This window comes from Cryptomeria japonica, chromosome 4, assembly GCF_030272615.1.
Source record: "Cryptomeria japonica chromosome 4, Sugi_1.0, whole genome shotgun sequence".
Lineage (NCBI taxonomy): Eukaryota > Viridiplantae > Streptophyta > Pinopsida > Cupressales > Cupressaceae > Cryptomeria > Cryptomeria japonica.
Window position 1 is genome coordinate 71,413,615 of NC_081408.1, and position 11,443 is coordinate 71,425,057.

At 31.3% G+C, this 11,443-nt stretch overlaps 1 protein-coding gene across 2 annotated transcripts; it reads left to right on the forward strand.

Moving 5' to 3' along the window:
• Positions 1-1,391: 1,391 nt before the first annotated feature.
• LOC131875404 (cysteine-rich receptor-like protein kinase 44) lies at positions 1,392-5,074 on the forward strand. 2 transcript variants are annotated; one of them, XM_059219571.1, is made up of 7 exons: positions 1,395-2,349; positions 2,627-2,770; positions 2,877-3,019; positions 3,104-3,314; positions 3,391-3,625; positions 4,226-4,376; positions 4,471-5,074. In XM_059219571.1, the coding sequence occupies exons 1-7, from the start codon at positions 1,515-1,517 to the stop codon at positions 4,792-4,794; spliced, it is 2,043 nt and encodes a 680-aa protein (XP_059075554.1). In that variant the 5' UTR covers positions 1,395-1,514; the 3' UTR covers positions 4,795-5,074. The 2 variants fall into 2 exon arrangements, with proteins under 2 accessions (XP_059075555.1, XP_059075554.1); XM_059219572.1 differs by lacking the exon at positions 2,627-2,770 and having other exon boundaries at positions 1,392-2,349.
• The last annotated feature ends 6,369 nt before the right edge of the window (positions 5,075-11,443 follow it).

Here is an 11,443-nt window from a genome sequence, read left to right on the forward strand (position 1 = left end):
ATATACTTATTTTTAATAATTTTTTAATAATTTATAATATGATTAATATATTTTTGTACAAAATTTGGAATCAAAATGATATATTTATTATGAGTTGTACAAGTTTAATTTATTTATTTATTTATTTTTTTGCAAAATTTAGATTCAAAATGATATAATTTTTATAAATTGTATATGTTTAATTTCTTATAAGATTTAAATTCAAGATAATAAAATTATTGTAAATTACTGATAATTTTTTTAATTATTTTTAGATATTAATAATAATTTAAGTTTCAAAATATGATATGAAAGGTTTACAACTATTTATTTTTGTAATTTTGAATTGAAATTTGTTCTTGATTGTTATTTTTGAATTTTATAGATATTGTAAGAAATTTGTACAATTATAAATAATTATTTGAAGATGAAAAATAATTCACAAAATATCTTTTACATCAGTAATTTTAATAATAAGATAATCAATAATACTTTTACACCTTAAATATATTAAAAAATAATAAATATTTATTTTATTTTCATTAATAAAAATTAATATTAACTGTTGAAAGAATAATGTTTTAAAATAGCCAGACCTAACTCATCGTTACGCCATCTAAAAACTTATTCTTACAGCAGTTGAATTAAATTCAGAGAAAAAAAATATAAGATGAGTAAATACAACCCTTTCCCATTTATCCCTTACTGTAGAACAACTTTACTTCGAACCCTCCTTTTGCTGTTGTGATGAATTTTCCATCAGTCATATGTACCTTCATATTCCTCAACTTTCGCAATCTTAAACCTAGTGAGCAACGATCTGATACGCAGTGGAATTGAAATATATTTTTTATTTTAGTCAAGTGGCGCATTTCAATTCTGGCTGGCCTATCGCTATAGGCATGCCAAGAGTCTCTATCACTGAATAAAGAAAAACTGGCAGCTAGCAGAAAAAAATGTCTCAACCTAGTTACATACGATGGTGAAGGCAATGTATTGATCACTGCTGACGTATCAGTCGTGATCAATACATCTTTTGAATGGCTTAGTTTTACTTTCTGATTTACAGCCAAAGAAATAAGATTTTATGAGTTCTATATGAAATTTAAATGAAATGAAGGGTAAAAACAAAAATTATTTTATTTTATTTATTTATTTTTTGATCGGGAATGGGTTGAAGCCGATAAGATTTACATACCCTATCTTTTTGTAGGATTTGAATTTTTGACCTCTCTTTCAAGAGCATAAATTATCCACAGACAAATTTTTATTACTTATAGATATCAATAAAGATTTCAATTTCAAGTTTAGAGATTTGATTTGACAGGCAGTTTACAGCCTTCTATTTCTATGGTTGTAAATCAAAGCTCGCCTTTGATATTTTTTATTTTGTTTTTTTGTACAATGAAAAAAAATCTACAATCTAAGTATCACTTGAACAAAATAAGTGATTCACTCTCTACATGCCTACTGCCTAGTTCATCCCCTGTAATTGCTTAAAGCTTTTGTGAACCAGAATTAAATTCAGAGTTGAAATGAAAAACAAGATGAAGTACAACTCTTTCCCCTTAATTCCTTATGTAGGATTAAAGTTTCTTCCAATCCTCCTTTTGCTATCTGCCATAAATTTTCCTTCTGCCATATGCAGTGACTATGTATGGTTCACCTGTGATGATTCCACAAATTACACCGATGGCAGTACATATTCCACAAACTTAAATCTAGTCATCAATGATCTGTTTCATAACGCACCTCAAAGTTTAGGGTTTAACACTTCTTCCGGAGGCCAATCTCCCTATAAGGTCTATGGTCTCCTCCAATGTACTGGAAATATATCAGCAGAGAGATGCTCAAACTGTGTGCTGGAAGCGAATAGCAGTATTCATCAACTTTGTCCCAACAAAACAGGCGGGCGAATATGGTTTGATGACTGCTTCCTTCGTTACAACAACTCTAATTTCTTTTCAATTCTAGATACTAGCGGTGGAGGTACCATTTTCAGCGGGGTTGAAATTAATAGCGATTGGGAGGCTTTTGAGTCCACAGCCATCAGCCTTTTGTCGACCCTTTCAGACAAAGCTTATATCTCTGCAAATAAGGGATTCTCAGTTGGTGTAGCCAATTATTCTGCATCAGAAAAGTTGTATGGTTTAGTTCAGTGTTGGAGAGATATATCAGTACAAGATTGCAAAACATGCTTGGTAACAGCAAGGGAGGAGCTGAAGGGTTGTTGTTATAGAAAACCAGGAGTCCAGGTTCCATTAGGGAGCTGCAAGGTAAAATATGATACAAACCCATTTTTTGACTCTGCTGAATCTCCCTCTACCTCCCCCGAGGGATCCAATCCAACTACTTCAACGACATCAAAAAGTATGCACTACTACTCTCTAATTTGATTATTATTAGGGCTTCGAATGTTTCTATTTTTATCCACTGGTTCTCATTCTAATGTGTTTATATGATCCAAAAAATTTATACAATTTTATTTTTGGGACATTTTAAATTACACCATTTTTGTTTCTTTTGGTGGCGACTACCTCCTAGATACTATAACTATGTTTAAGATAAGATTTTCTAATTTTGTTTCGATCTTCAATTCAAAGAGGTATACTTATAATGATAAAAAATATTAAATTGTATTTTGCAGAAAAGTCTACAAAAACATTATCTATAGCATTAGCGTTGGTGGGAGGCATCATTCTGGCTTTAGTTATTTGTTTCATTGCATGGAGAAAAAGAGTTAGATCTGCTATTTTTGAGAGCCCAATAACTGTAGCTATCCAAAATCAAGGTGCTTAAACCTATTTGTAGTACTTTGTTTTCTCTTCACATAGTTTTTTCTATGACAAATTTTATAAGTTTACCCATTTTTATATCATTGGTTTCTAATGTTATAGAGAGGCAAGAATTTTCCGATGAATCCGGGCTACTTATGCAAGAGCATCAGTTTGCCTTCAGCTTAAAAGTGTTGGCAGAAGCTACAGGAGATTTCCATGATGACAACAAGCTTGGAGAAGGAGGTTTTGGTGATGTATATAAGGTAGGCCGACATATAAATTTTAGTCTTACGTAAAATTTGTTCAACAATAGATGCAAAAATCTAAATATTTACTTGATGCTTTAGGGAACGATTAAAGATGGAAATGAAATAGCTGTGAAAAAGCTCTCTACGAATTCTTTACAAGGCAAGAAAGAATTTCTGAATGAAGTGAAATTGGTGGACAATGTTCAACATCGAAACCTTACAAAGTTGTTGGGATGTTGTGCTGAGGGAGATGAAAGGCTACTTGTTTACGATTATTATCCCAACAAAAGCTTGGACACATTTATTTTTGGTAAGTTACCATTCTACCTTAGTTTGCTTTCGAAAAGACGAACATGTGACAGATGTATTTAGAATTTGGATTACAGATTCAAAGAAGCGCAAAGAGTTAAATTGGCAAAAGCGTTACAATATCATCATTGGAATTGCACATGGACTTCACTATCTTCATGAAGATTCACAACTGCGAATCATTCATAGAGATATTAAAGCAACCAATATTTTACTTGATGACAAACTCAATCCAAAGATCACTGACTTTGGTATAGCTAGATTTTTCCCTGAAGATGTGACACAGATCCAAACAAGAGTTGCAGGCACATGGTAAACATCAAAACGAGAGTGCAATCTCTATTCTTTTAGGTTTAAATTAGTAGTTATTAAGCATTCAAGAAGCTTGGCAAATGCTTTTATTTATTTTCAATAATTAAGCTAAAGTTTCAATTTTTTTCTTTTAAATGATTTTCTTAAAACATCTATATAATATATTAAAGGATTCAATGTACACAAATATCAGGGCCTTGTAGACTTTTTGCCATAGCAAAAGCAGGGAACAATTAAGCAGATTTAAAAAAAAATATAATTAACAAAATAACTATTCATTAATTGTGTGCTTAAATATATTGTAATAAGAGTTTGATCATGGATTCTCTTTTTATCTTCTATTTAATTTATGGGTTTTTGAGGCTTAATAGATTTGTGAGAAACCTCTTTTCATTTTCCCTCTTTCTATTTCCTATGACAACTATTGCTGTTTAGAAATCATTATGTAATTTTTTCTAAATTGTTACTTTCTACTAGTAAAAATTATAATGGAAAACTGAACCTGTGGAAAATTAAGCAGGGCTGCAACCCACTTGATGTTTTGTTTAAAAAATATATAAACCAGCATAACTAGTAAACCATTTCATTGTTACACTGCAGCGGTTACATGGCTCCAGAGTATGTAATGCGAGGGCACCTGTCTGTTAAAGTAGACGTTTATAGTTTTGGAGTATTGCTGCTTGAGATTGTCTGTGGAAGGAAAAACACTGATGCTGATCTTCCATACCATATGCAAAACTTGTTGGAATGGGTAAGAAACTGGATTTCCCAATACCCATTTCCCTCAACTGTTACGTTTTTCAATATTAGCAGCTAAGTTCTTCTAATTTGATGTTGTAATGCAGGCATGGGTACTATTCAAGAGAGGAAATGGACTGAATGTGGTAGATTCAAAGGCATCAGAACTCGTAGAAGAAGAGGCCCTAAGGTGCATTCATGTTGGGCTGTTGTGTGTGCAAGCTGATGCAACATTTCGACCAGTTATGTCTGATGTTATTAAGATGCTCACTAGAAGTTCAATGAAATTGCCCAGTCCTACAGAGCCTGCTTTTATAAATTATAGTGAGAGCGATGCTTCAAAGCCAGTGTCAAGCTTCGTGGTTGAGTACAATGAAAAGGAAAAATCGCAGATAAACGAAACCACCGTTACTGAATTGGAAGCAAGGTGACCAAAAATGAAACTACTATGGATTGTATGTTAAAGCTTAGTAGGGCGTAGCGGATTTCTTGTTAAGCTGAAGTTTTTAGGGTTAGCCTATTTATACTTTGATCGATTTCATTTGAAGTTCTTTTGCATCTCGTATCAAAGCCACCGTTATGAAATTTCAGTTGTGCTGTCATGAGGCATGGCTACTAGGAAACAAGGGCTGCAGGGCAGCGTAGTTCCTGCCCAGCGCTGCAAATTTTTTTTGTGGATTGGTTTTGTTGAATAGAAATGTTTATGGACAAGACTTGCACATGCATTTAAGATGATTGTTAATCTGCAACAATTTTTTGTCATAATTTATAGTTAGAGATTTAGCCATTGTAAAGTCATTGTAGTTCATTGTTCTGGGGCATGGCTACCACAAGGTTTTAGCATTTTATATATCGGCATCCTAAAGCTTAGCAATGTAAAGAGATTGAGAAGTTCTGAAGCCAAGCAATACCCAAAAACTAATAGACAAAGACATGTAAATTCATTCTAGCAATCAATTATAATTTTTGTTTAAGGCCACATAATCTCAATGAGTACAACTTGCTGCAATCTATTCACGGCAACTATTTTTTTCAAGAAGTAGCTCTATGGGTGGCAAATAGTGCATTGCATACAAAAGGTAAATGCAAAGCAATTCCCTTCTTACAGAAAGATCTAATGCACAAAATAATGCCAGGCTTGACAGTGATCTAAAAGACAACCTTATTACCTTATCAATGGATAATATAATAGAACAAAGAATATAGTAGACACTCAAAACCGTCAAGCAATTAGGAAAAAACAGTTGACCACTGAATAACCCAATTTGATTAGGCACTTTTATAATTTATTTCAGATCTTATGTAAAATTTTACCATTTCTTGTTCAACTTACCTCAAAGTTGTAGCGTGGCATGAACTAACCCAAATAGTCCTAGCTCTGTATTTTTGCAGCTCAACAATATAAACCACTCTAGTACTTGCACAAACGTTTTAGGTGAGGTTAGGTAACAATTTGAGATCTCTGCTGTAAATGGGTTTGTATGACTAGGTAGTTGAGATGAAAAACATTAACTTTGGAAATATGCCTGGAATTTAGTTTAGAATATTTTCGAGCAATTGAATTCTGATCAGTGCCTAATATTTGGGTTTAAACTACCGTCAAGAAGTGCTGGGAGCGTTGGAATATCCTAAGTTTTGAGTTTCCATCTCCCAGCTTTGTCTGGGTGCAACGCTGGCATGAATGGGTACATATTCCTACAACAAGCAACATTCAAATTCTAAAATCTCTTCTAAAATGGAAAGTTTTAGTGAAATCATGATTATATATTATGTTACTTTTGGCCAATAGTCATCTGTATTGAAACCATTCATCTGCAATATTAAACAAACCAATCAATTAAATAAACACACAACTGAAATTAAGAGCAGATAGCAACATGACGTAAATTATAGCTCACCATAATAGTTGGGAGAAATACTACACTGCAAACATCTACTCAAATATAATCCTCTGCTAACAATTCTATTAGCCAAATGTAATTTCTGTTAGCTGGATACGTAATAGTTTTATTGCTTGAAGAAGTAGAGGAGAAGAATTGGAAGAACTAACATGTAAATTTGGGGTTAAGGGTTAACCCATGAAAAATATCAAATACCCTCTTGAAAATCTTGAGCAGTCCACGCGTCAAATAATTTTGCGTTATTCCAGCTTGTATTTTGCTCTTGCAGGTGAGAGGTCGACAACTGTGGTGGAATGAGGCACAGAGATATTAATTAACTTTTACATGTAACTGTCTCCTGCATGGACGCCCATTCCCAAAACAGAACGCACCTGAGTGGTGGACGGGATTGTGCACAAGAATTATGAGCTTGATAGTTGTGCGTTCTCTCTTATAGGGAACCGTGAACACCTCTGAAACGCATCTGAAAAAACTGACAAACCAATCAAAATTGAATATTATTAATTTATAATTGTAATTAATTAAAATTTTAGCAAGTTATCCATAACAAATATAGGAAAGAAATTTAGAGAAGCGAATCTAAATATTTGATTGGCTGGAGCAATGAAGATTAATCACTAGTTAAGAAAAAGCCTCCCCAGTAGTTCCATGCGGGGCAGGAACTAATAATAAATTAGTGTTTGGTGTGGATTTAGGGAGCCGTTTAAAGCTTGTACGACACTGGCATTGAAGATGAGACAACGACCATTACTATTGTGAAGAACTAAACAGAAAGGAGTGTTGATACGATTTGTTAGTATTCCAGCAACATGTAAATTTACTATTTTCCTTAAGATTCCATTTGGTAAAACCCTTCTCAAAGTTTAAGTTTAGGTTGAATCTTCAAAAAATTTAAATATGAAAGTAGTAGTACTTTTACGTTTGATTTTTTGGATAGTTACTCTTTGGTTTATTTTGTTTTTCTAACGAAGTGCTAATATATTTGGCAAAAAGGAGAATAGTTAAAAAGGTTATTTTCCTTCCAAACTAAAAACCTCGAGGAAATTATAGAGATTTCAATTTGAAATTATATGAGAGCTTTGTTTGTATATATACTTTAAATTTATGTGTCTTATTTTCTTTAAAATCTATGTGTTATAAGGTTTAGCATATTTTGAATTTTGAATTATTTTATTATTTTGTTTATTTTTTGTGATGGAAAACATAGTGTGAGTGTAATGTTTGGCATATTAAATGATTATGTTTAAATGGGACAACTTTGTATATTAGTGGATTAGGAAGGAGAATATACTAAAATCTAAATATTCATTAGAAGTTTTACAACTAGGATATACAAAAGTAGTAGATATAACTACACTAAATGTAATAAATGGTCAATAAAAATGATAATATAGATAGAAAAATATAAAAAAGACTATCACATTTTCTATTCAGGACATGATTCATCAAATAATATTGCCTATGAGTACTTGTTTTAATCATTTAAAGTAAGCATGAGAAATACTCATTAAAAACAGGAAAATTGATAATTGATGTGTGAATGATTTTTTTGACAATATTTTAAGGTTTGCATAGTAGAATAAATGTTTTAGGTGAAAATAATGCCATGCAGAGAATTTTACAAATTATGATTCTCAATTTTAGTGTTGTTTTTACAATTGAAATTGTTATACATATGCAAAAACAGAAAAATAAATGGAGTAAAATTTTAATAACACCTTCCTTGATGAGTACAATAGAGTGTGATTGATTTGTTGCATGATTTGATTGCAAATGTAAATGAGTTTTCTTGTTATATTTGGGGATCTCAAGTGTTGATGGATTCCAGTGATACTAAATTGAGAGAAAAGTATGATATTGGTCCATTGAAATAAATGAAATATTATATTTTTATAATTTAAAATTATCAAGTTCCACTTGCAAAGGATGACCTCACCTACAAACATGACCTTGGTGATCAAGAACACACTTGCAATGATGAATTTACACCCAGAAACTTAACCTCGGTCCAAAAGTGAAGTTGGATTCATGCCTACGATTGATTAGATTGATGGGGATAGAATAAATGATCAAATATTAAACATATAAGATAATTGAATTGGATTTACCTATATATATGCATAAGGGACATCATTATAATTAATAATAGAAGTAAGTAAAGTTAAATATGTGTAGAGTTATAAATTATCCCCCTTAGCAATTTCATATTAGGTTTGATAGCCTTTTTGAATGCACGATTAATTATATTTGTAATATGAATATGGTTTGGAGCTTGATTACATATTTATACTAAATCCTTTGACACTTGTCACTTTAGAAGTGAAAAATGCTAGGAAACTAGCGTTGAGTGTGTTGGAGTAATTAGGATATTTTTCTAATTATTAATTAATTATGTCCTCTAATTACTCTATTCACTTAAGCTAAATTTAGGGTCTTTTTCCTTTTATTTTATTAGGCTAATAATAGCTTAAGTTGTCTCATTTATTATGATTGTGATAGTTCGAGCTAGCTACTTTAATCTAGCTTTATGGTTTGCATCTAGGTTTTTACTCATCCTTTCATAAGAATTCATCATTCATTGTAATATAATCTTTTTGTGCAATCAATACAAAATTATCAAGTTTCATTGACCAAATTATTTTTGCTTGATTTTTCTATGTGATAGGTAGTGTGTTTGTAGATGATTCTTGGCTTGTGAGGTTAAATCATCAACTTCTATAGGGTGGTAGTATCCTACATGTGATTTTCAAAAATTTGAAAAACTCAAATGTCAACTTTTGGTGTCTTAATAATTGTACCTTTTGCCCTAGCTCAATAAGGGTTTTGAAATATGTTTAGAGGCATACATATAAAATAGCTTCTCTCTCTCTCTCTCTCTCTCTCTCTCTCTCTCTCTCTCTCTCTCTCTCTCTCTCTCTCTCTCTCTCTCTCTCTCTCTCTCTCTCTCTCTCTCTCTCTCTCTCTCTCTCTCTCTCTCTCTCTCTTATTTGAGGATCTAACTTCTAAGAGAGAATCTATCTAGACATGCAATCTATCTATGGAAAATGCTCAACACTATGATCTATAAATTTTAATACAATAAAGTTATACTCAAGTATTGATGATGTTCTTATTTATTGTTGTGTCATGTTATGCACTAACACATGCAAAAATTCAAGGAACACTACAACATTGCCTTATATGGGACTCCTAGTGAAGGTGTCACATCTAAAGATAATTTTATCATTGTAGTATTTATGTTATTTTTTTTGCCTAATACCCCTCAAGAGGGGGAAAATTTTATCATCATCATCACTTTTGTGGAGGAAAGAAAACCAAATTAGGGTTTGATAGAGACAAGCCCCTAGAAATAAAAATTATTTCCCCACTTTCATGTGTACAAACAAGCATAGATGTAAAATATTCTACCCATGAGTAGTCAGGAGAAGACATACAGGAATATGAAAGACATCGTCAAACTGTTAATACCAAAAACCTTAAAGATACCAGTGCCTAGCACTATTGTCATGCAAGTTCTACCCTATTTTTTAGTGACAAGTGTCTAAACCACTTTCAAGTCTATTCGAATTCAAGATTCCAAATTTCACAACACTTGGATACTGGTGCCTCATGCTAGCATCTTGCATAGTCTATTCCACATTGTAGCACTAGATTCATCTTGGTATCCCTTTCTCATACATGCTTTCTATTCATATATTTCTACGTTGTATCATTAATGTTTTGTTAAGTTTGTTCAATTTAGTCATTGTTAGCATACTTCAGTACACACACTCAACAATCCTTATTGCAACAAAAAAAAAGGTGATTGGACCCAAGCAAATTAGATCTCTCTTGAGGACAATAGCTAATCTCTTTCAAATTCCCTTAATGTTATATGGGAGAAGGATTGGTTTAAGTTAATACATTAATTAGTCTAGAAATCCTTTTCCCATATTACATATAGTATGTGGGTCAAAATGTACCATTTATAATTAATGCCTAGAGACACTCTACAATGGTAGCAAGAGATGGATTGTAATGGTGTGAGCGTGTTAACAAAAACACTTACTTTTTAATCATAAATTTAATAGTCATTTACATATCAAAATATTAGTATTTAATATTTATGCTACATGAATTAACTTAAAATTTAATAATTCTAGAGTAAAATAAAATATTATCTAGTAAAAAGAAAAATCTCCCAATAGATATCTCTTAACATTTTTTAGATAGATGTATTCAATATTTCTATATTAACTATGTAAATACATCAAGACATTATTCTAAATTATATATAAAATTAATTAAACATATTATACTAATTAATTATAAATTTATATATACAAATAAATTATTAAATACACTAAAGTATCTCTTAAATTATATTTTTTTTATTTATTAAAATTTAATTTTCACTTTGTTTGATCATAAATTTGAAAGCAATCCAGACTTCTATAGAAAAAGTACAAAATTTAAAAACAAAATCTTTGTGGCGTGCAACTGCTTTCAAGTCTTGAATTTAATCCTCCTCGGCTGTTGTCATGTTGCATATGAAATTTATGTAGGACGTTGAAGTTTCACAAGAAAAAGGTGAAGTTGAATTGAAATATATCTAACTCTTTTTGAGTGCGGCATTTTTAACCTATCTGATGCATTGCTATGGGCATATCAAAAGTCTTATCAATGAATAAAGCAAAAGTGGTAACTAGCAGATAAACACAATGTTTCGACCCAGTTACGTGTGATGGCAAACACAATGTACTGGTCAATGTATTGATTGTTACTGATGTGATCACTACTGAATGCTATTTTTATTTTTCTAACTGATGATAGCATATTTTGAGTGGCTTCCTTTTTTTATTCTAAATTTATATTAGAGATAATGGTCAATGTATTGATTATTACTGATGTGATCACCACTGAATATTACTTTTATTTTTCTTGTATTGATTGTTACTGATGTGATCAAAGCATATTTTGAGTGGTTTCCTTTATAATTTTAAATTCAGAATCAAGATAATGGTCAATGTGTTGATTATTATTGATGTCATCACTATTGACTATTATTTATATTAATTTAGATGTAAGATAATGCATTAATTGTTATTGACATGAACAAAAGATATTTTGAGTGGTCTTTTTTTTCTATCTTTAATTCAGATTCAAGATAATGTATTGATTATTATTTGGTTTAAGACAA